We start from the raw sequence: 26923 nt of genomic DNA, 5'->3' as shown, positions 1-26923 counted from the left end.
AGGAAGGAAAGAGAAATGAGCTGTTTGTTGGGCTTCTCGGCGACGCCATCATTAAATGTTTTTGTCTTTCTTTCCTTCTCCTATTTGTGTCATTTGCGCCCGTACATTCATTTACAATAAACAATTGTTTTAAATAAATGTACTGTCGAAAATTTCATTAAAATATGTTCGCTAGTGTAGAAGTTAGAAACAAAACGTTTTGTTTCTGAATTTATGAATTTGAATTGAGGTACCCTGAATTTATAACTAAAGAAATGGATTTCGACTTAATTTTTCTATGTGAATATTATTTGCATTCTCTTTTTCTACCTCCCCTCTAATTCTATACCATAAATTTGAAATCATACTGTAATAAAGAACGCTGATTCAATAAATTGCTGAAAATTGTTCAACCTGGTGCCATGAATTTGGAATCACACTGCGTACATTATTAAGTGGGTGCTTAAATTCCATCTTCTTCGATAATCTATACATTGTATAAAAGGAAGTTTCCTAAAAGCGTCTGTATGTTTGAAAGAGAAAACTCCGAGAAATACTTAACTGATATTGGTGATATTTGTACCATTTTGTAGGGCATTTTTGGGGACTGTTTTAGTATATTGAAGTCATATCAAAATAATAAAAAGAGTTTTATAATTTAGATTTTAATTATTTTCCTTTTCGCGTAAAACTGCAGTATCTATGCTTTGCAATTATCCGCACATGTGCAAAAACCTCAAAATGGGCATGTACATATAGTAAGAGCTGTGGTATGCATATGCAAGGCATTTCTTTGTTTACGCCTGATTTCAAACAGCGATATAAAACTAATTATGCCCCAAAAAAGAAAAAGAAAACCTTGACAGGAGCGCATTAAATGCCGGTCGCGATAATAGAAATATAGAGAAAAGAAACATTCCGTTAGAGAATGTCAGAGAAAGAGAGAAAATTTGAGAGAGAATGTCCACATGTTGCTGAATGTTGAGCGAAGTAACCGTCTCACTTTAAATAGCACTGAAATTGAATTACCGAGACCGAATGAATCTCATGAGGAGCGAAGTGATCGCCCAGGAAATATAGCTTACAAAGAAATTTTATGAAGAAAGCTGAATTTTATTTTCATATCAGCTTATATAAATTGATAAACGAGTGTGAAACAGTGGTTACAATGATTTATTTGTATATATTTAAATTTTAAAAAGACTTTTCTATTGTATATTTTTAGTGAATTGTTTTGTCTATGAGCGTATCATATTTTTACTTTTTTAACAGTCTAAATATTTCTTAATGTGTGCTATAAAAATTGTTTCGTAGTTATTTTTAATTTACAAATAAATGTTAATGTTTGATTGACATTGCGTGACATGTCCATGTCATATCGGAATGAGGCTAGACTTAAGTTTAAAGCTAGTTTTTCCTCTTGGATTTTATACCACGGGCAACATTGTGAAGGTACTGCTGGTATATTATATATACGAAAGCTTAAAAAAGTAAAACGTGAAAAAAGAAAAGATCATTATAAATTTATATTGAAATATTTTTTACTTTATTTATAAAGTATTTTTCAATTATTTTTGAATAAAATTATTCGAAAGTATAATGCCATCATAAAACTTTTATATTTTTAAGACTTGCAGTTTTATTTGTGCCAAAGGAAAAACTGATTTTCGAAGAGGAAGTTCTTTTCCAAACTTAACTTTCTATTTTTCAAGAATACTTTCTTTTTGTAAACATCGCTTTCGATGCTTCGTTTATGCTTTTATCATACTGAAAGGATTTTCAGAAAATTTCTATTTTTTTCCATTCTTAAAACAAGTTAATGTTTATACGTGAAAACTTATACAATGTATGGCATGAATTAGTTGGAAAATCCGATATGCTAAAAAAAATTAAAATATCTGCATGTGATTCAGGAAGTTTTGCATACTTTGTTGAAAACAATTTCGTTTTTCAGTACTTTCACTACTTTAACTATTCAAATTTAAACAAAAAATAAATTTCATGAAGAAAAATATTTTTTGAAAATTATTTTATCTTGTACTTGTTAAATCATTATAAAAATACTGAATAAAGTAAATGAAGAATTTGCTGTCTTAAACAAAATAACTTTTTTGTTCATTCAACCGTTGAGTAGCATAATAGTTACAGCACAGACGGTATGAGAAGATGTTCAAAGTGCATACTGAAAGTCTATTAAAATATACTCTTTATTCAACACCTTACCAGTATCCATTTAGCTTGATTTTTAAATCAGCATCAACAGAGTAACAGCAAATTCATGGGAAGGATTTATAAAAAATAATAAAAGAACGCCAAATATAGTGAAGAACCCTTCAGGGGAAAATATAAAGACAATAAAATATAGTGTCGTATCAAGATGTTAATTTTGTATTCGGAGATGGCAACCAAGAGAATAAGATTCCGATACTTTCTGTGTTTTATCCATTCAATGAAAGCCACCAACGAATTTCCCTGAATAAGCGAGGGTGAAGGGTTGTCCCAAATATACAGCGTGCCATTTCGATTTTACGGTCATTCACAAACTATCAGAATGCCCTGTTTTCAATCATCACCGAATACGCTATTTTAATGCATCATGTCCGAGTATCAGGGACTTAGTGGGATAAAATCCCCATTCTAACATTTTTACATTTCTGAAAACAATTGGATTTTATCATCATATTTAAATAGCAAATCTTTTTACACTTTTAACCTTGTTTACTATAATGAACGTATTTTAAAATTTGCATTTGATTTTTACTGATATAATTCACCGTACCATTTGCCTAGTAACTTCTACCACACTATTGGCGCAGCATGGCCAAATCTGGCCCTTGCGCCAAAAAATCCCTAACTAACTGAATACGCGAGATAGACTCATTAATATTGGCCATTATATGATATGGATTGACAATTCATCATTAACTGAAAGAAGCAAGATGATGGCCGAAATATTCTCGGCAACGAAATCGAAGAGAACATCAAAAGATAAATAATATAAACATTAAGTTTTTGGTAATTTTCAGTATATCCTTAAATATTGTTTCTCTAAAAATAATTTTTATTTTAAATTGGAACTCAAAAAATACTTTGTAATGTTACTAATTTCATATCTCAAAGATTTTTTTTTTCTAATTTCAATTTACAAAAGCATAAATTTGATGCGCACAGTCTGCAGCAATGCTTTTATTGACAATTTGAAATTTCAAATTAATTTCATTGTTTTATCTAACCTTTTAGGAGTGTGCTTTTCGACTATTAAAATCGAAATAACTTTTTTATTTTCTTTTAACATTAAAACCTTGGTATATTTTTTTTCCACTTTTATATCATTAGCAAATGTACTTTGTATTAGACTGACCCGTTTAAATTTATATTTTTCATTTAAAATAAATTCATCAAATATTAATATTTGAATATCCTGAAAAGCTAATAATCCATTAGAGCAATCTGATCAACAGAGGTCGCTAGTTTAATAAGATTAGATGTGCATGTTCAAATATATTATTCAAACGAAATTAATTAGGACTAATATATTCTTTTTATTCCAGATGCAAGAACAAATAGATATTTATCAGAATATAAGGATAGAATTACTTAGTGCAACTAAAATTCCTTTGAAAGTAGAATACAAAATTTAATTAAATACTAGGCATCGGTGCGTTAAATAAAATCAACATTATTTTCCAAACAGCAGATAAGTTACTCTTGCTGAATAAGATTCCTTTTCCTTAAATAAATTCTATTACGGTAATTTTAACAACTCTAGTCAGTTTTCTACAAGCAACAGAAGTTTAAGAGATTCTGAGAAATTCTTAAATATTTTCCATTAGCTTTCTTAAATAGAAATATTTCCTTTCGTAAATATTTCCCCAATTTCCTGTTCTTAGTTTAAGATTAGAATTGTACCGTTATGTTCTTCTTTAAGTAAACTGTAACATATAAAATATTTATTTATTTCTAATTCACAGCAGGTATAGAAAACTTATTCCAAGTCGAATCATTTTCTTAATTTATTTTCATAAAAATATATAAATCTATGTTGAGGCATATGCTGTAAACAAATTTACAAATGTCACGGAAAAGCATAAATTATTATTTATTTTAACTTTAAAAATTTATTTTATTTATGGAGCATAATAAATTTGAGAATAACTAGGGCTAATGAGAATTTATATGCGTAGTAATAAAAAGTCGATATGATACATGAGATAAAGCGAAGAAAGATGCATAGATTTTATTATTGTTCATTGAGTTTATATTAGGTTTATATTAATTCCATACTAAATGTCGTTATTTATTAAAATATGAGGCACATCTGTTTGAATTTAGTATGGAAAAAGTTTCCTGTATTGTATATCCGTGAGCATTACTTTAGAAAAGGAAAATTCTGTAAGAAATTATTTGAATTAAATTTATACACTACTTAATTGTAACTTGCCATTCTAAGCAAAAGAAAATTTATAACATTTAATTAATTATTTTACTTCGCACTTTATTCAATAAAAGGGGTAAGGCTATGAAAATGTATAAATACCAAAGAAAAATTGCCACAATAAATGCCAAAAAAAATTGTTTCTGATGACTTTATAGATATGCTTTTGAATTGATATCTAGAAATCAACTTTGAATTTACTTATTCCAACTAAAAATTGAAAACACAATAAGAACGAAAAAAAAAAACATTTTTAATGTCCAATAGGAATTTTCAATATGAAAAATGTCAAATTGTCCGACTCTCTCAAAATATTTGAAATACGGTTAAAATATGTTACTAATTACATAAGTACCTCAATGTGTGAGCAGAAAAATTTAATAAATGCCGTCAAGGTAAATGTGAAGTCTGAAAATGATAAAAGGGTATTGTTGCAATTGAAATATTTTACCCATTTAAATATTAACTATCACAAATGAGAATTTTTATATATGTTACTATATATCTATGTTTCCTCTTTTCCTTATAATTATGGTTTCAAAACTAGCATCACTAAGAAAGCAAATTTATTAAACAGTTTTTAACTTTTTATTTGAAAAGAGAAATAACTTTATGGTATTTATTTTAATGAAATTATTATTATGAACAATCAAGTCACAAAATGCACTTTTTCTAAAGGATTTTTGAAAAATTTTGGTCAGTACTATTGTTTTAAGCAGTGACATTGAATAATTAAAATGATTTTATTGGATAATATTAGCATAATGATTACTCCATTAATTAAAGGAAAAAAGAAACAGGATAAGAAATCGACATGGAAAATTACACAAATCCTACTGACGTAGAAAAGTCAACAAAAATTGTCGTCTAACTTGATTTACGTGGTTATATAAAATTTACTATTTGTTATTTTAATGTGCATTCCATTTCTACTCTTCAATTTTTCATAATCAGTTTTTTTTTGTATTTGTATAATTTTTTGTTCTTCTATTTTTTTGCATTTGTGTAAGTGTCCTTTATATTTAAAATTCATCAACTGAGTTCTGACTTAAATTTGTAAGTCTTTTGTTAAACTTGTTGGCAACATAAGAAGTGTATATCTGGAGACTAAAAAAAACTTTGTACCAATTCACCATAAACCCTGCCTCAAAGTAATTAATGACAAATTTGTTAAAGAAATCAACATAGGATAAATTGATGAATTTGTTTATTTTCCGATGAAATAGATTGAATAGACGAAATCAGTTGCAATGCAAAATTTAACCACCACAAAAGAAGTCCAGCTTTCGAAAAACTGTCAACAAATATAAAGAAATGTATTTACCTGCCCTAACGTGGACATCACGACTTCCAATAGTTCCAACAATATTCGAAGCAACACACTTATAGATGGAAGCATGGATATCCTGCCTGTAGTCTTCAGGCCCGAAAGGCATGAAGACTAGAGAGCCATTTGGCCTCAAGTGTCGCAGTCCAGGAATGTCTTCCACCACGGCATCTACACGTCTCACCCAACTAATATAAGGACTGGGTCGTCCATGGGCAGAACATGGTATTTCTGCACCATTTGTGTTGTAGAATTCCACTTGGTATGGAGGTTCGATGGTGAAAGTTGGGGCTGCCAGATCGAAAGATGAGATATTTCCTGGAAAGGAAAATAATTTTTGTTTAATTTTTAAAATGTCATATATAATATTTAGGAAGCAAAAATAGGGAAGTAAATGAAAAAAATTCATTTTATTATATAATTAAATAATTACCTACAGCCATATGAAAAGTAATTTTCTTTCTATAATTATTTAATTACTTTCAGGTATAATTACATATTTAATTCTGAAATTTGTAGACAATATAGACATTGATTATAATTATTTCCAAATATTTTTAATTCTGATAAATGACTGAAATAAATTTTAATGCAAGAAAATATTTAGTTTTATAAATAGTAATAATTAATAACGGAGTTAATATTGTAATAGAGAAATATTATACAAGGCCAAAATGATGTATGATTTCTTTTATTCGTTATTATGACGTTATATAAAAAATTGAAGATTGTTGTAATAAATATAGAATTATTACATCCATTATTAGATATTAGAAAATGTTAAACTTAATTTATATTTTTGAAGGCGTCATGCATATAATATGCTCAATACTTACAGTGAAAACTGAAATTATATTAATTTATTTTTCAAATTGTCTATTATTCGTCTTTTATGTATGATTTCTGATTTTGAAAAATACGGATTTCCTGATATGTGACCCATAAAATTCAAATTTTTTGAGCATTTAATATTATTTTTCCTGATGGATTTTTTTAATAAATTTAAATATATTTTTACAAATAAAAAAAGAAAAATCAATATTGTCTCAAATATTTAATGATGTGTCCTAAATTACATTTTTAAAAGGAGATTAATAGCAGAATTTTTTAATCTTAATAAACAAATATCTTTACACATTTTCTGCTCGAGATTTCAATTTCATCTAGATAATAAATATTTATTCCATAACTTCGTGGAAAAGAAATATTCCCAACCGAATTGAAAAAAATGTTAGATCTGGAGGCAAACTAAGTAAATTCAAATATAACTGAAGCATTTTATTATTGCTATTAAATTTTACAGTATTTATTTTAAGATTAAAATTAATTTTAATTATGCCATATAGTCAATATAAAATAAAACACTAACAAAAACTGTAAAGTTTAATAGCAATAATTAAAAGGAATAAAAAAATTATATTTAAATAAATGTTTAATTAACATTGTTTTAATTAAACATTTATTCAAACATTTTAAGAAGTATTATGGTTTTTAAAATCAAAGGCAATCTACAAATTTGTACAAACTATACAATAACAATAAATCATTTCTAAAAGTGTGTTCATTAATGGAAATAATAATTTGCTTTGATTAAGTAGAGCGAATTCTTCATTTCGCACAGTAATTTTCTTTCCTTTTCGTAAACACTCTTAAATATATCGGATCGGTGGTCACGAGTTTTCCAAAGCAGTTTGAGTTTACTCTCCAAAGTACCTCCAACCTCATTTTAGTTTATGAGTTGATCAAAACAATTTCAGTTTACTCGCGATAGTTTATTCTATCGTTATTTAATCATTCTGTTGATTGCAATTAATCGAAGTTTTTTACTGCAATTCGGTACTTTCTACAGAATGAAATATAAGTCTGTTCTGATTAACATTTGGTGATGAAATTTGAAACATGAATTGATCTTTATATTTCTTAATGGAAAGAACTATAGATATACTCCTAGAAACTAGTTACAGTTTTTCTGCTGCTCTGAAAGGTCAATAAAACCAACGAAATTAATAAAGAAATTTTAAAATTTCAAGTGCAAATAAAAAAATTCCATTTATCATAGCTTATCCCGTTGCGCCTAATGTACAACAATATAAAAGATAAAAATTCGGAGTATAAATAATTCATGATTTTTAAATAAAAGTTTTCTCAACTATAAATTACTGTGGTTCTTCCGACGTTATTTGCCTAAGTGAAAAATTTTAGCAATTGATTACCTGGATGAAGTTTTCAATAATCTGTTTACATATTTCAAGAGAAAATTAATGCAAAATGCTTAGTATATATACGAGTATTGAGTGAAACAATAGCACCAAAACAACACGGCATGCCTTTTTCGGAATTGAGGAAGCGCTCAATAATTTACTTTTTGTCGAATGCAGATACATAAATGTATAGGAGTAAAGAACGGTGAATTAGTGCAAGACTGAACATGCATCATTTTCTACAGTTTTACAATGATTTAAAGAATGAAACTAATATTCAATTTTCATATATAGTTTATTACGTTATAAAAATAAGGATTTAATGTAACGAATGCTAATTTTTCCGGAAAATCTCACTTTAATATATTGGTTCTATATATCTCCCCGTTTTTAAATACACTTATTAATGAATACTAAAAAAAATAATTCATGAAAAGTTAAAAAGTTTCGTTCGTTAAGTAAATTCTGTAAATAAGTTTAGTGTCTTATTTTCAAAAATAAGAAAATTAATGCAAAATGCTTAGTATATATACGAGTATTGAGTGAAACAATAGCAACCAAACAACACGGCATGCCTTTTTCGGAATTGATTAAGCGCTCAATGATTTACTTTTTGTCGAATGCAGATACATAAATGTATAGGAGTAAAGAACGGTGAATTAGTGCAAGACTGAGCATGCATCATTTTCTACAGTTTTACAATGATTTAAAGAATAAAACTAATATTCAATTTTCATATATAGTTTATTACGTTATAAAAATAATACAATGGATGTTTTTCGGAATTGATTAAGCGCTCAATAATTTACTTTTTGTCGAATGCAGATACATAAATGTATAGGAGTAAAGAACGGCGAATTAGTGCAAGACTGAGCATGCATCCTTTTCTACAGTTTTACAAAAGTTTAAAGAATGAAACTAATATTCAATTTTCATATATAGTTTATTACGTTATAAAAATAATACAATGGATGTTTACAGCAATTTGAATCATGGAATGGATATGAACGGCGGCCTATCCCAAACAAATCAACCGCATCCACAAGTCTTTAGAGAAAATAACATTACCGCGTGGGAAATTGGGAAAATATATATCATGATAGGCATGCAGTTTTATAATCTGAAAGTGCAAATGGTTTTTCTAATTTCACATTCTGTTATGAAAAATTGAATTAATGTGTGTTATGCGTTGAATAGAAAGCGTTACATATTTTATCACTCATTTTTTTTTCTCCCTGATATTTACCTGCACGTTTAATACTGTTTCTGATTTCCACAAGTATCTTTAGGAGAAATCTCACAACTTTCAGATTTGGAATAAAGCATTTTGGAAAAATATTTCATTTTTCTTCTAGTATGTTTAAAGTACTTACTCAGAAAATTTAATGTTATGTATTTGTTGTTTAGTTTGAGGAGGTTGAAAGTAACTAGTAAATAATAAGTTATATCATTTTCTTACATGGCGGAATTCAAGAATCTAATGGAAATAAGATCTATAGATGTTACTAGTGCTCAACAAGTCTAACTTTCTATCGAACGAGTGAAGCGTGGATATATGAAGTCGGCGGGACTCAACAAAGGGCGTGATGAACATAGAAAATATTTAATTTTCACGCATTAAAATTATTTTTTTTAAAGCAAGCCACAGTATATGAAATGTAAAACTCAGTATGCAAAATATCCTTAAAAATAAACTTTGCAAATATTCAGTATATGTAGTTACAACTTATGTTATTGTTAATATTGTATGTTATTGTTATTATTGTATGTTAAGTTATTGTTATTATTGTATGTTATGTTATTGTTATTATTGTATGTTATGTTATTGTTATTATTGTATGTTATGTTATTGTTATTATTGTATGTTATGTTATTGTTATTATTGTATGTTATGTTATTGTTATTATTGTATGTTATGTTATTGTTAAAAGGACGAAAAATAAACACATTCGCCAGAATATTTTTTCCTGTTAAGATTATTAATAATTTAAATTTGGCGGCGATGAGTTAAATCAAGTAATTCAAGTAGATGGCGAATTAAATCGAGAAATAATTGATGTCATTTTTTGTAAAATAATTAACATGAAAAAATTAATATAAAATTTTTAATTTGAAATACAATGCTTTGGAAAGTAGATAGGTTTGGCTAAATGAGAAGGTGGGATTAAATGTTACAATAGCGGCTTTTACTTTAGAACTGAACTTGATTTCTAAAGTCATTTGGCAGAACTTTGCCTCATTGATTTAGCCTCAGCACGACTTGATATTGGATAAAAGAATTGTATTTTATTAAATTATTACATATAATTGTCACATTTATATACATGTGTTCATTGTGCGAAATGAGTCAAGTTCTATTAATAAACAAAAGCAAAAATTAATAAATTAAATGTGAAGCAACACCAAATTTATTAAATTTTTAAGCATACAATTTTAAGATATCTTCAGACATATGATATCGATGATGAATTATAAGCCTTCTGTAAAGAAACATTGATGACGTAACTAAATACTATTTCTTCTCTTTGGATATTGGAATAGTAATTTTTTTCCTCAATGCATTAAAACACAGTGTATTGAAGTTTTAAGAGTTCATTAATTTATCCGTAAATAAAAAAAAAGCAGTTGAATTTCTTTCCTTATAAAAATGTCCTTTTATTTTATTCTTCGCCAAATTTTAGGACTTCTAAAGGATAAAAGTTTTTCAAATTAATTTGGGGTTTTGTTCTGTTGTTCATATTTTAAAAATGAATAAAAATCTTCAAACATTTTATATGAAATATAAGAATAAAAATGTTTTTTAAAGTATTTTTATTAGTGTAATAAAAATTAGAAAAGAATCAGATTTCAGAAATATATAATAATAAATTTTAAGTTTTTATTTTAATGCAAGTAAAAATGAGAAAATTATCGTAATGAAATACGATACTTTTCCCATTTATTGATACTTATAATATCGCAATGAAATATAAACAATGAAAATAATGAATAAAATATTAAAAAGATCAATAAACTCTTTTTATATTTAATAAAATGTTAAAAAAATATTAGGAATATGGCAATATGTGCCAAACGATAAACACATGAGGACCTGATTGAAATATTTTTAAAAAATCGTATTTTTAATTCATTTTTAATTATACTCTAATAATTTTTATTTTTGAAATTTTAAATCAATAAATTGTACTATTAGGAAAATTTGTACCCTAATTACAGTTTATTTTCCTAATCATTTTAAATGCCTTGGGCTCTTATGATTTATTTTTCATTAACTATTATTGATTAAAAATGTATTATCAATTTTTTCTATTCTTATAATGTATTTTGAAAACATTCTGCTCTTATCTAGTTTTGTTATATGATGCATTTCATTACTCATAGTTAAAAATTCTAAAGAATCTTGTAGCGAATTGTTTATTTTAAATTCATAGTAGATTGTATTTATTGTATGTACTTATTGTATTATTGTATGTAGAAGTAAAAATTAAATTTAAATCCACTCATTAAAAATTGCATTTTAAACAAATATTATATTTAGAGTAACATTTAATTTCTAATCAATGATTATTTTGCCCTCGGAAATTTTTTATAGATTAAATTATTGATTTTAAAATAATGGCAAAGAAATTTCGCTACTGCTGGTAATCGTTGCAGTATTATTAATTTGTAACTTTAATAAAATAAAAAAAATACTTCTTTATAATTAACATAGAAACATTTACTAAGCATTTAGATGTTCAAGAAACCTCAAGTAAAAAGATATATTTACAAAGCTATTTTTTAATGTTTTTGCAGAATTTGGATATCTAATTTCACTTTCTTAGTGCTATATATTAACATAAAGTTGAATTTAATTACTAAAATTTTCAATATCTATTGAACAGGCAAACAAATTCTGCTAAACTACTTCAACTTAATCTCAAATAAAATACCCAAATGCTTCTATTCTAAACGATTTCTAAAGTAATTCGTTTATTTAACTGTGTTTATTTAGTAAATTAATCATATATATATAATGAGTTTATCCACCGTGTCCTATTAAATAAAGTAATCCTCTGAAATGTCTTATTTTTTTCGTATTTTAATTAATTTTTATCTCATTATTAAAAATTCAATCACCGTATTAATATACAATTTGTTTGCCAAAAATTGTTTGTTTAATATATTTAATCATAAACGGCATGCTATGTATACCGTAATACCGTATTTATCTCATGATTAAATTTATAGTATAGATCCAAAAATGTTGAAAATGTTAAATAAAGCTAATTAAACTGAGATTTGAAGATTACAAGCTTTGAAGTATGTTCTAATTCAAGAGTGGCAAAAACTTCCATTTCCATTCAGAGGTCCGTTTGATATTTTACAATATCAGAATATACGGTTGCATATACATTCTTTAAAAGTAGTTGAGATTTATTGAAAGATATAACTAAAATAATGATGTTTTAAAGATTTATTAAATTTAGTTTTCACAAAATAATTAGTAAATATTGCTTGAGAAAAGATTCATTTTTTAAACTAAAAATAATATCCAAGAAATTTATCTTCCTAGTTTTTGTTAATGCATTATCGGCGAAAAATGTTAATCTTCTTTTGATAAAAATTTTTATCAACGTGGTGTGTACTTGTAATTAATTCATGAGTTTCAACCGGCACGGGTTTTTTCATTTATTCAAATAAGTGCAATTCATTCATTTATTCATCCTGAATATAGATTACTTGTGTAAACTGTTTTTGATTGGACTAACCAATTTTCTGACTTTAGATTTTTGTTATTTTAAAGAGACGTTTTTCATATTTTTAACACGATATTTTATGCATTTATTTCTGAAGAACTGAAAGAAAATGATGATTGTTATTCAATGAATAAAATTTAAAACAATGTATAAAATAATTTTAATATTAATTATGCATTGATTCAGTCAAGATAAATTTACGAATGGTATTAAATTTCAAATTGCATTAAATAATTAAATATTTTTTATTAATATTCTTATTAAAAATTTCATTTGATTAATTTTCCTTTTTTTCAACGTAATCGATGTATAAAATAAAGTACATATTCTGAAAAAGTATCCTCCAAAATACTGCAAAAAAAATATATTTATATACTTTTTATTTCATGTAGTTTTAAGTAAGTCATATCCCTGACACTCTGACCTTCGTGAAGGCACACGGATTATAAATATTGAATGACCGGACCACCGCAACAGCAACACTGGCAGGAACTGTAGTTGAGTCTTAAGGGCCATCACCAGTCACGGTACAACCCTTCCCGAAGGAAGTACGTCCCGCCATCGATGGGAGGAGCCAGACCTCCTCCTTTTCGTGTACCCTGCAGGTTGGCAAAATCCAACCACCATACCGAAAGCATCTCATCCTCATTTCGGATATGTAGGCAAATATGTAGATTTTAGTAAATGTAATCATTTCAATTTATGTAGTTTTTAGTAAAAAAAAAAATCATTTTATTTTAATACGTTCAGTTATGGTAAAATCAATGGCAATCAAAATCCCTACAATCGTATAACTATGCATAACTTGCGGTTTTGAGCTAAAATATAGTTGTCTAAATGATTACCTTTTCCATACGTGAGCATTTATTTCAATAATTGCCTTTCGTAACTTCGGTAAATATTGTTACAAACGTGTAATTTTGCATCCCAGCACGAATAGTGTCATGATAAGAAAGACATCTTCTGTAGAGTCATCTGTTGGATGCTTCCGGATACCGAGCCAGTAATCTCAGAGCTTGGCAACGAACTTGGCGACCATTGGCTTCTTTCGCGACAAAATGGATAATGCTCGAAACTTCGAGATATTTGTCGATCCGTCAGTTAGGAACCGAGATACACCTGATTGGTCTAAAAGATTCTATGTATCTCCTCCTTCCGTTACCTATAAATGGCCGGCACTCTCAAGCTGTGAGTGTCGTCGTAGTAGGACTCGGCGACAAGTAACGTGTCTTCGAGATGATAGCGAAGCAATATATGAGTACCAGCGTTGCGAGGAGTGAGTGCTGAACTGCTGTGTGGCGCATTCTGTCCTCTATTGTGGAAGCAGATCGCATCTTTTGTGTAGTAGCCAGTTGTGAGAAGTAGTGAATCGGCAGCTAAGCGAGAGGAGACAGTGAGAAGTTCAGCCGTTGGAAAGACCGTAGAGCAAAGCTCCGAGCATCCCCTCTCCTGCTGGATTCGGTCTAGCCGCTTCGTGTGCTGTTATCGATTACTAGGTGGGCTACTATCTGTTGTAATGTGCTGCTGTGTACTGTCCTGTGTTCGTATCGGCTGTAAATATTTGTCGCCTGTGTGTTCGTTGTCTTTGTGTACTCATGTTCTTAGTGTAAATAAACGTCGTTGTTTTCTACTGACGCCTGCTGATTGTGTTCTCACACCATACACCCACTATCAAGTGAACCCAGCGGTGAAAAACCGTAACAATATTAATATAACACCACTTTATATTATATATGTCATATTTTTACGTGATATTTTATCAAAATATATAAAATATCAAAATAATTCTATCAAATATCTTAGAGCACTTGAGATATTATATTTTATGGATAAACGTTTTATAGCTTAATATCCAGAAACAATTACTATAACTCAAATTTAAGCATTTTTTTTTTCTTTCTGTGTCCACCGCCAGACATAGTTGACATCGATTTTTAAAATTCAATTTGCCTTGATTTCAATGCGAAAGTTATTAAATAAGTAATGTCAACTGGCAAATTAAGTACAATCATTAAAAAATTAAAATTTGATATGCAATTTACTTAATGGCTTTTACAAATCTTCAATGAAAAAAAAATATGAGCTTAACTCTCAGATTCCATATTTTTCTACTTCGAAATTTAATTATATTTTTTCTTCTTTATATCGATATTCTATATTTTCTTTGTGAATAAAATAGATATAAAAAGGATTTTATCATTATGAGAACATAGTACTTTAAAATAGTTAACTCTATCCGCTTCATTTTTTGGGATATTTTTAAATTCCAAAATGTCTCCAGCATCTTTGAAAAACTCTTCAAGAATTTGTAGTTAATATGTTTTGAGATTTTATAACCTCAATGATAGAACTGTTGAAATCTGAATGTTTGTTTAAAACTAAGTTATAACTAAAAAAAATTGCATCCGAACTAAAAGAAATATAACAAATAATGATTGAAATGAACTAATAATGCTTGATTTGAAAAATCAGGAACTATTTATTTTTCATGGAATTACCGGATAAAATATTTTAACTCTGACAACAAGAGGGGCAAAGAAAAAAAAATCAGTCTTTATATCTATAATGCAACATATCTATGTATTAAAGCTGTTTAATATTTATTATTTGAAATACAGAATTGTGACCCATTGAATTTTAAGAATATTGACTGATTTATTTTTTCCTGTTCTATTTTTTCTTTTACGATCTTTTACGACAAGTGTTTTACTTGTCGTAACTTGTACTTATAAACTAAATTTATATACCTTACTTATTAGTGTTCTTAAATTGGTTATTTACCGTTAAGAAGAAGAAAAAAAATCAATCGACTAAAATAGTTTTACAATGGAAATTATAACTATTTTCTTCTTTTGCAAAATTACTTTTAAAATATTTATAACTTCTTGCATAAAATTTGTAGTATAAATTTAATATATAATATAAAATGTAATCTAAATTTATAACTTGTAGTATAATTGTAGTTCATTTCCAGTAACAATACATTGTAGCTATTAAACTGCAATAGCTATTAAAAGGATTAACTGAGACGAGAATGAAAATTACTAAGCAAAATTGTAGTCATTTTTCATAATACTTATGAAAGTAAGCATTTTATTTTGATAATTTTTTCCTAACAATTTTTTTTTAAAAAGATTTCTTTGAAATATAAATAAAATAATAATAAAAAGATTGATTTGAAATATGAAATGTTTTATATACTCTGTAACTTAAAATATTTTTCGACATAATACACATTATCTAAATTCTTATTGGCAATGCCATTTCTTTTTCATTTTAGCATTAGAATCGAAATCTCAGGGTAATTAGGTTAAATTTTGGCAACCAAATTTTCCACAACGGTCTTAGCCGAAAATATATTTCAATCAAGAGAACTACCAAAAACTTCAAGAAACATCACAGAATTATCCTTGATCTAAACCAAAGCACTTTCACAAATTGACGTCGTTCCATCTCTGTTCCAACCAGTCATTCCCACTAAATGGATTGTGTCTTAGATGTGATCCGGAATTAGTGTTGGACATTAAAACTGAGCAACAAATGACATTTTACCACGAGAGCCACTTCAATCTCCAGAGAAAGTGAGTGAGAGACTTCAGGGTTTCCGCCACAGTAGGTGGGAGCTTCATATGAGGCACTTATCATCCAAATAAGCTGGTCTAAAAGGAAAACGGACATAAAATATACCCATAAATCGCCTGAATGATGTCCATCGACATTTTGGGAGATGGATCCTCAGAATCCTTTGCTCTTTGTGGTACGGGGGAAGAAAGGAAACCTATAAATTTCCGTCCTCGCAGAAAAATATGTAGGAAATTTCCGGACCGATAACGGTTTCTCTGGCCATTTTTTTTTTCTTTTATGATCAATATAAATAGGTCACTTTATCAAGGGAATCAGAGATCAGGGTTTCGGTCAGATTTTTTTCTTCTTCTTGTGACAAGAAATCCTATGTTTTCATTGTTTTGTAACTATTTTTTTGGATGAGATATCCTATGAAAGCTGGTGAATTATAGTAGGACAGACATTTGGGACGTTTTGTAAGACGGCATGTATTCTTTGGTCAGAATGGTGCCAATGTTAATAAGATATTTTTTTCTGACACTTATAAGCCGCTTACTATCATCTGTACTATTTTTACTATGTTTATTTATCACTATATCCTCTGAAGAATTTGTTTATAGAAAAAAATATATATTAGAATGAGTAATAAAATGCACCGACGAAAGGAAATATTTTGTAGAAAAGAGTTTCAGAAATTACTTCCTTTCAGCGATTTTACTATGTGATTTTAATAAAGATTTCTTTGATGCATGTATACTTAGAAAAGGGCATCTTAGGTAACTTCAAAAGAATGATGCAAGGATAAGGGATTTTTTCCCCTAAGCTTGAGAAAATACTAAAATCATTAGTTTTCTAATGCAAATATTCAAAATAATTAAATCAAATGCTTAGAAAATAAAAATTCAGAAAATAAGAGAACATTGTAAAATGAAGTAAACATCGACTAATTTAATATAAAAATTTGGAAATTAATTACGATTTAAAATAAATTTTAAAATGCCATTACATATATGCTTATTTATTTTATCAACTCTTTCATGTAGTATATATGCATTTCAAATGTGAAAGATATTTACAAATATAAATATTTGTTTTAGTTTGACCATTTTAGCTTGCAAAAAAATTATTTCAAATAATTTTTGAAAAAATGTTTCGCAAAATTTTACTAAATCACTTTGTCTTCCATTTACAAAGATTAAATCAATAGGCTCCAATTAAAATTCGTAAATTATGAGAATAAAGTATTTAAATAATTTTCAGATATATTAAATTGTATTAATTAGATCGCATATTTATATGCTCGATCGGTTAAAATGCATGATATGCTTTACTTCTTTCATTTCAAAGATAATCTGCTGTGCATACATAAATGTGAATATAAGATTTTTGGTAGAACAACAGCAATATTTATTTACTCTAAAATTAATATTTAAACAAACAACTAAATCATTTATGTACCATTATTACAATTATTTAAAAATAGGAAATTATTTTATTATATAAAATTATGAATATATTCATCTAATAATTAATTGATTACCCCTAATTATTTGATAAAATATTCTGATAACTGCCAAAAATAGAACAGTCTTGATTAATGAAGTGTTATATATCAGAAATATGTGAATAAAATGTATTAGCAATTATTGAGACTTGATATAAATTATTTAATTTCTCATTTTCGAAAAATGTAAAACCCTTAACATTTCTAAATATGTTAATTTGTCCATTAACGTTATGTGCATGTTTGTAGGTGAATTTTCAAAAAATCACATAAACTGCACAATAATATGTAATATGTATGCACTTTATGACTCTTGTCTTTAACAACAATAGACATATTAGTATTATTCTAAATAGACAAACATGTTAATATTTTCAATAATACAAAAAATAAGGAAATTGATTAGAATTTTAATGAAACTCAAATATTTGTTTGAAGACTGCTTTTATTCAATGACATTGCTACATGTCAATATGTTTTTTGGAATTTATTTTCATATCATTACATAATTCATTTCACAACAAAAACAAATAAGGAATAATCAATGTAATAAGATGTATTACATTTTTCTTTTTATCTATAACAGAACAAGCAAATGTATTCTTTTCCTGAGATAAAACATTTTTCACATTTGATTTCTCTTGACATTAAAAAAAGGAAATGCAGCATTTCAAATTTATAAGTTAATTCCATCTGACTAGAAATATTTTGTCAAACTAATCTCTCTTTCAATGAAAAGAATAACTTTTATATTCTTTTTTTTACTTCAAAGTGATATAAAAGTAGCAAAGCACTCACTAAAACCACCGTGGGAAGAAATGAAAACTAATTTTTTGTAATCTTCTTATCTAAATGTTATTTTTATTCTTTGCTTTAGTAAGAGCTTAGAAAAATTTTAAAGAGCATTACAACACATCATGTTTAATGGTTAATCCGCTTTCGAACTTAAAAAAAGGATTTTAAATCCATTCTTCCTAATTTAATGAGACAAGTACATGATTTTTAATTAGAATTTCGTCAGCAAAATAAGGAAATAGCAGATAGAATTACCAATTCCAATTCATCCATTAATTAAAGAGAACTTTTAATTCCTTAAAGAATCTGAGGAATTTTAATTATATTTCTCTTTTCTTAAATGTTTGAAACAAAATTGATTTGTTTTTTAACTGAGTTCATATTTTTAACGGTATATTCTCTTTTGTTAATTCAAAATGAAAGGAAAAGGTGCTATGTTACATACATTGAGGTTTCGATTAAATAGAAACATTTTGCAACAGTGTAATTTTGTCCCACTTTCTTTCGTTTGGAGAACAAAAACTTTGAAACAACTTAAGTGTTGCCTTTGTCGATACTCGGAAATTCGAGTCTTGATTTTGATTCTTGTTATAGAAAATATAATAAGAGTTAGAAAGATAGGAAAGAACAGATGCTTAAAAATATCAACAGACAGCAATATTATAAAAAACATAAATACAAATTAAGCACATTTTTTTTTTTTTTTTTTTTTGTCAAAACACAAATTTGAACATTTAATGAAGCTAAGTAAATGTGAATTCGTATCACTGCATTAAATGCCCGCAAGAAACCAGCAAATTAAAGAAAGATTTAACATTTAATTTACCTACCACTTATATATAAACAGTATATAATAAGAAATTTAATATTTGTGCACAAATAAGGTCTTCCTGGATTTGTAATACATTTTTAATTTTAGAATTAAATTTTTTCAACATTGTTCACCCATATACTAATATTTTGTCAATAAAATTTAAAATATTTATTTTCAAAAGATTTTTATTAATAGAATTAAATTTTAAATAAGTACAGCTTTTTAGTAAAATTACGATTATATATTTTTTGTTTCTTGATACGAAAATCTTTACGAAAAGCTTTATGAAAATCTTTTGAAATACATATAGAAGTTCTATATTGTCTTCTCAATCCTAGAAACATTAGAAACACCCTTTTTCCAATGTATCGTAATTCATTAAAATCATAAATAATCAAAAAGAATATATATATGCATTACATTTCAATATATAAAAATTTTTAATAATTTTACTAACTTTTTAATTAATACGCAGCCAAATGATGATACTTTCATTTTAAACTCTTTACTTAGAATGACTTAGAATAAAACTTACTTAGAATAAAAAGAATTAGCTTTTGTGAAAGAGATGGAAATAAAGTCTCTTGTAGAATACCAAATGAGGTAACTGAAAAAAAAATTCTTAAACAATGCTTATACGTTTTCATGAAAATTCGATCAGGAATAAAGCTTAATATTAGAATACTAATAAAAGAATGATTTTCTAAAATTTCAGATTTCTTTTACTTACTGAATTTCGCAGAGTTATGAATAAGCGAGCATTTAATAAGTGAAAAAAAGGTATTTTTAAGCACTCTACTACATATAAAAGTATAAAAAAAATTAAAGAATATATATAAAGTTGAACAAATACAGTTGAAATATATATCACGTTTCAGCTTATTGATTCAGCATTACGAAGCACAAAGTATTTTTTATTTTATAATTCAAAGGATTACTTATCAGTTTTATTTTTCATTTACCTACACTGAATTCTTTTCAGATTAGTGAATTTTAAGACCCAAAATTGAACATCTAAAAAGATTTTATCATCCAACAGATTCTTGATCTCCTCAGATTATGTTAAAGCTTCATCTAATGATCGCAGAAAAATTCTAATGTTGCATTTAAAGCGTTTTCCGAGTCTCTTTCTTTTTCCTTTCGGAGGATGTAGAAGGTTTCTGAGCTTTAATCCAAAATAAATTGACGTTTTTCAGATACTCGCCGTCAAATCTTCAAAATATTTCAAAGAAAATCCAATCTTTCTTTTTTTTTTTTCCTCTTTGATCGATATCAAGCATTTGACTTGCATAATACTGTTGTATTCCAGTTGCTCTGATAAATTTTCAGTTGTAATGAGTTTATTTAAGTGTTATATATTTCACCCATCATTAACAAAGAAAATTTTCTTGGTTCCCTTGACATATTTTTTTTTTTTTTACATGGAATTTTTAGTTTTGTAAAATACTGTAAAAAAAGTCTTTATTATAAAGAATGAATTTTTAAATCTATTATGAGTATATTGCAATGTCTTTGATGATAACTTATTAAATGATATTAAATGACTTTCTTTAGTTTTGTTTTGGCTGATAAATTTATTTTAAATTTTCATTCTCACTTTTGTATACTATATTTTTGCACCTATCTTGCAACTTAATGTTTTATTTTTGTAAATCATTTGTTTGTGGTTCGCTTTTCTTATATGCATTGTGAGGATGCTGCTGATGATTAGAATCAGAAAACGAACTGAAGGGAAGAGTGTGGAGGAGCAGAACCGCGGGAGAGAAGGTGCCGAGAGAAAAAAGATGGATGTTCGGAACTCTATGATGTTCTCGTACTAAATTTTGTTATAGTGTTCTTGTATGTTATGTTTTGTCAATTAAATGTTGTCAATTAACGTCAATTAAATGTTGTCACGTCAATTAAATGTTGTCAAAAAAAATTTAAATATGGTGTCATAACATTTATTTTCGTTTACATTTACTTACTAAAAGGGCAGTCTTTGCCTTATTAATTTTTCTGATGAGAAATAAAAATTGAAAAAGCTTGGCTGCTCCGACATGCATGTATATAATGTAATGTTTCTCTTTCTTTATGTCATAGATTGTATTCTGTTTCATTCAAGTACAAGCCATAATAGCTCTAGAAAGCTATTAAGAAAGTGCTGTTATGATTGAAGTTATTTATTGTTTTTTTTTTAGTAACTGATTACTTTTGTGGTTCTGCAAAAAACAAAACGTAAAATCATATTGTCACTAATTTATATTGTTATACATGTTTATAATTTATGATTCCTAGAATTTCAAAAACCATATATTTAAATATTGTCGGCTTTTTCAGAATTAAAAAAAATATATGTTCATCAAATGGCTGTTCAATGAATGTCATTTAATATAAAATTAGATAAATCAGATGATATTTTTCTTCTTTTGAAATATATACCTTATTCATACTATTTTAACCTAATATAGACAGAAAATAATTGCAACAAACTTACTGTTTAAGAAATTTAATTCAATCCATGAAAGGCAAATTATTATTGTTCAAAATCAAATTGGAATTGAATTGTTTTTAATAATTACGCAAGAAAATTTATTTCTGTCGAATGAAAAATAAAAACACATTTTACCAATTCTTTTTATATTACTTACAGCATAACTTAATTTTTTTCTAATTTCAATGGTTTCTATCAACTAAAATTGTAATTTTTTTCAATGAACGTTTTTTAATGTTTGGAGCCACTTAACTGCAAATAGTTATAATGCAATAGAGCGCTACGAAAAACAGAAAGCGTGTTGATTTTTATAGATATTTATTTTAATTTTAAGAATATGAAATTCATAATATCATATTTCTTACAATCTTTTGAAATGAACAAATAATAAAAAGAATTCTAATATTACAGTACTAGACTTTTTTATATTTAAATATTTTGCATTTGTATTTGAAATTTAGATTTATAAAACAGCAGAAAATGGATAATTATATTATTTAAATGAAAAACTATTAAGGTCACAGACGGTTTTTGGATATGTCTCAAAATAAATATTCTGCTACGAATAATTTGCACAGTTTAAATGAATAAAGATATTTTATTGTTGCAGTCAGATATCCTAAATTTTATTTAAAATAAATTCTGGAAACAAATCGACAATGTTTCTTTAAAATCCGAGTTTGATTATCACTAAAATTAAAATATTTGTCAAATAAACGTAATAGTATTTTGCAATTCATTCCTATCTCGTGATACGAAGATGCCATCAAAATTTTAAAGCAAATAACATTAATTTAAATTTTAACATCGCGTAACTAAATAATGCTACGGATGTTTTGATGATATCATAAACTACATTTACAATATGTTGTATCAGGAACCACCCGATGATGAGATGCTCAGCAAAATCAGTAAAATATAATGATACCTTATTTCATTAGAAAGCACGGACAACAAATAACAATACATAGCTAAGGGTATCCGAAAGTATTATTTGTAGAAATCATATACATATACGAAAAAACAAATGGTTATTAAAAAACAGATATTGCGAAATAGCACTCAGAGAGCTGATAGAGACCTTGCTCTACGATAAATATTTCAAAGAGAAAATCTTTTCATCGTGTGAGTGACTCCACTAATGTGTCCTTCATAACAGAGTGAAGAATTTTCTAGAAAGTTCTCCGGTGCTCTGCTTAGAGAGATGTCGAAGTATTTCTTGTACATTCCCGAACCAGAATTTCGAATCAAATTCGTTGGCAATTGATCGCCAAGTTTGTTGCCAGCTTTGAGAATTGTTTATCAGGCATGCACTCAGCTCCCTTAAAAACATGTGTAAGTACTTTTCCTTACTGTGAGACTAATTGCATAACCAAACAATTCTACAAATTTGTAACAATATACACGGAAGTTGTAACATAATTAATTTAATTAATTTTGAAAGGCAAAATTGTATCACATTTAGCAACGGAAAAACACTCTTTCTGTCTCAACCAAGCACAAGGAAATAAGCTTTTTCCATTTTCGGATTAGAGAAATATGATAATTTATGCAGCGATAATATTTATAATAAATGTCGTCTTGATTTAACAACGCTTATAAAAGCGCTAAAAGCCTTACAGTTTTTATATTATTTTGAGAATTAATTATCTAATTGAAGCTTTTATCGTAAGAATAAAACATAATGTACATCTAGAGACAAATGTTTAATATAATATAACATAAAATAATAAAAAAATAGCTTGTGAAAAAATAAATATTTTTGGTATGAAATTTTCTGTCATTATGATTAAATAATCTAAATGAAATTACTTGTTTTTCAGAATAAAATTTTATTTAAAATCAACAAAATAAAACCATTATTTGTATATTATAAAATATCTGATATTTATGTTGAATTATTTGTTACTTTAAATTAAGAATAACACAAAGAATATATTATAACGCATGTATATTTAAATAGCCCTTTATGATTTGAAATGAGAAAAAATGAACAGATTTTTGAAAGTTTACATACCGAAATTGTGAACTTATTAGGAAAAATATGATGATTTTATAACACTGTAAAAAGTTTCATACATTTTCTATTACTTTCCTGATATTTACACCTAATTAATACTTTCAATTTATACATTTTATATACGCAAGCATAATCCTAATACCTAAAATATAAATAATATAAATTGAATTGCATAAATCCTATTGCAGTTTTAAGATTTATATTGAATTGAATGTTACCAATAAAATTGTATCAATAATCTAAATTGAAATAAATTATGTTGTAAAAATCACGGAAATTGAAATTGTGTATGTACTGGAATAAAAAAATTCAAAATATCTTATGCAAAATTCTGAGTTGCACAATTTTAAACGGATGAAAAATGTCTACAAAATAAAAGGAAAAGTCAAATTATATATATATATATATATATATATATATATATATATATATATATATTAAATGTTTGATGATATAAAGTTACGCTTTTTAGAAAACTATAAAGCTATTAAATTTAATAATCTGGGAAACGTTTTACCTGTTATTATAAATTTTGTAAATGGAAATTTTATAATCATGAAAGATAAGTTATCAATTGTTAATAAATATTAATCTTCTAATGTAAAAATAAGAATTAATTGAATCGTTTCATTTAGTACAAAATTCCAAGGAATTAAATGCAAAAAAATGAAAAATTTATAAAATATTATTTATAAAGTATTATTATTATGGTAATGACGGAATCAATAATCTTTAAAAGCTTAAAAGTATTTAGATTATTTCAAAAATATCAAATACATGTATAAAAGAATTGCAAAAGGCAATTTTTACAGATAAGATACATGTAAAGCCTCGCATATTTATATTTCTGAAACTAAAAAAAAAAAACATTTAAAGTTTCCTGAAAGTACAAAAACAGATAAAATAAATTAGATGGAAAATGTTTGAGCATCATCGACTAAATGATGATAGACTTCATAATTTTCTATTATTTAATATTTTGAATTGTTAATGTATAAATGACTAAACATTATGTTACTACATAATAAAAAAGATTTTATTTATAATTTACTTTAAAATATAAAGAAACGAAAGAAGTCTTCAAATAAAATAATGAAAACATGAATTTTTATCAAAAAATATCGATGTATTATTAACATTTCAAAACTCAAGCACATCAAAATGTATTAACTTAAGAAGCTTAATGGAACTATTTTCATTCATTTAATCAAATTTTCTGACATTTCTTAAGAACAAAAAAAAAGTGTTTTTTTTTTCAGAGCACAATGACATTTTTCTGCAATGTAACATCAGATATTCGCTCTGCTTCTATTAAAAAATTCCTTACATCAAAGTCGAATGAAACTTCTGAAAAAACCATGAAGATGAGAAAATTACGTTGGGAATTCTAAAAGAAAGGATCACGATAAAAAAAAAAGAAAAAGAACAAAATCCGCAAAATAACCGCGTTGTGTGAAAAGAACCTCCCCTTTGTTGGTCCGCATATTTTTATTAAAATGACAGACTTTATTATTTCTATCTAGATAAGAGCAGGGAATAATAATAATAATGCTAAGGTTAAAGAAGAAAGGACAACCGCTGTTTTAGAGGTCTGCAAAAGCAATACTTTTTCTCCTTTAATATCGACCCCATTTATGCAAGAAGTTTCTGTTTTTCTTGGCTTACGTTATTGCAGTTTTAATATAAATTTCCCTCTCACAACGTCTTCTTTATTTCAACGAAGAAAAAGAAAAAAGAAGCAAAAGGAGACGAAGGAGAAGAATGAAAAAAAAAATTCATAGAACCACACTCTGGAAAATGAGACTTTTCTCCACGTTACTTTTGTTAACGAGCTTTACGGTTTTAATTATTTTTGTCTCAGCAGGAATTTGAGGCTGAATAATTTTTTTCTCCTTCTTCCTTCTCTTTATTCTTTCTTACGGTATATTTTTCTTCATTTGTTTCTTTAAACTTGCTTTCTTAATGCAATTATGAGTGTCATAAGGTATTTGGTTTAATATTTCAGAGATAACGGTCTTTTCAACAGCGTTATAATTAAGCTCTTAGGTTCGGTTTTTAACTCGGTACATTCCGACGTCCAGCTTTTATGGTAATTAAGCATTTGCATCGAAAGAGGAGGTGCCAGAAGTAAAAGGATTTTTAGTTGCATTTCATGAATCTAAAAGCATTTTTTTTTTTTTTAAGTTGATGTCAGGGTCTTATCTGAAAGAAAACTATTTTACTTTCGAAAAAATAAAATTGGATAAATTGGTACTTAAATATTAATTTTAAATAGTAAAAAGAAATTAATGATGATAAAAGGGATCCGAGATCACTTTTACTCTGAAATCTCCATTATTTTTTCGGATCGCATATTTTACGTTATCATACAAGAACTAATGAATAATTTTTTTGCAAGTTATAAAAATGATATTGATTATTAATTTAACTTTTTAACAGAATATATTTGAAACTCACTTGTTAACAAGAAATTATTTTTATAGTAACCTTATTAGCACAAAATGCCAAAAGACTTTTCTATGGTATACTCACGATATTATATGATATTCAATATATCTTAGAATGAAAAGTTAATATTTTATATTAATACGGTATAAATATCTTATTATTACAATTTTGAATATGACTGAATTTACTACCAATTGAGTTTTTCTTTAAAATTTTCGTGCATTGCAAAGAAAATATTTTTCAAATAACATATAAAAAGTTTTAGATTTATGTTCTATTGCACAGCGCTTTAACGAGGATTAAATATCTGTATAACTAATCATATTTCAATATCTTCATACCTATTTAAAATCCATAATAAATAAAAGAAACATAAAAACAGGATGTTCTAAAAATGGATGGCCCAAAATTAAATATAAAATCAATTAATTGCTTAAGGAATTGCGGTTTTCAATACAATTTGCCACGTAATGTAATCTTTCTCTCATAAATAAAAGAAAATCGCATAAAAATCACAATTATTTAGAAACAATAAAGAAATTGATGGCAAGCTGTTTAGAAAATTTATTTCACTAAGTGGAATTTCTAAACAATTGTAGTGCAACCTACTATCACTTTTCATGC

General features: G+C 26.6%; 1 protein-coding gene across 5 annotated transcripts in view; it reads right to left on the bottom strand.

Moving 5' to 3' along the window:
* Positions 1–26923, bottom strand: part of LOC129981869 (cell adhesion molecule Dscam2-like) — a 614065-nt gene that overhangs the window by 527430 nt on the left and 59712 nt on the right. For all 5 annotated transcript variants that reach the window (XM_056092905.1, XM_056092906.1, XM_056092909.1 and 2 more), the window contains exon 2: positions 5739–6059. In XM_056092905.1, coding sequence (XP_055948880.1) covers positions 5739–6059 — 321 coding nt within the window. The remainder of the gene's footprint in view (positions 1–5738; positions 6060–26923) is intronic.

The sequence above is a fragment of the Argiope bruennichi genome, chromosome 8 (genome assembly GCF_947563725.1).
Source record: "Argiope bruennichi chromosome 8, qqArgBrue1.1, whole genome shotgun sequence".
NCBI classification, from domain to species: Eukaryota; Metazoa; Arthropoda; class Arachnida; order Araneae; family Araneidae; genus Argiope; species Argiope bruennichi.
The sequence above is the reverse complement of the archived record's forward strand: the minus strand, read 5'-3'. Positions and strand labels throughout refer to the sequence as shown.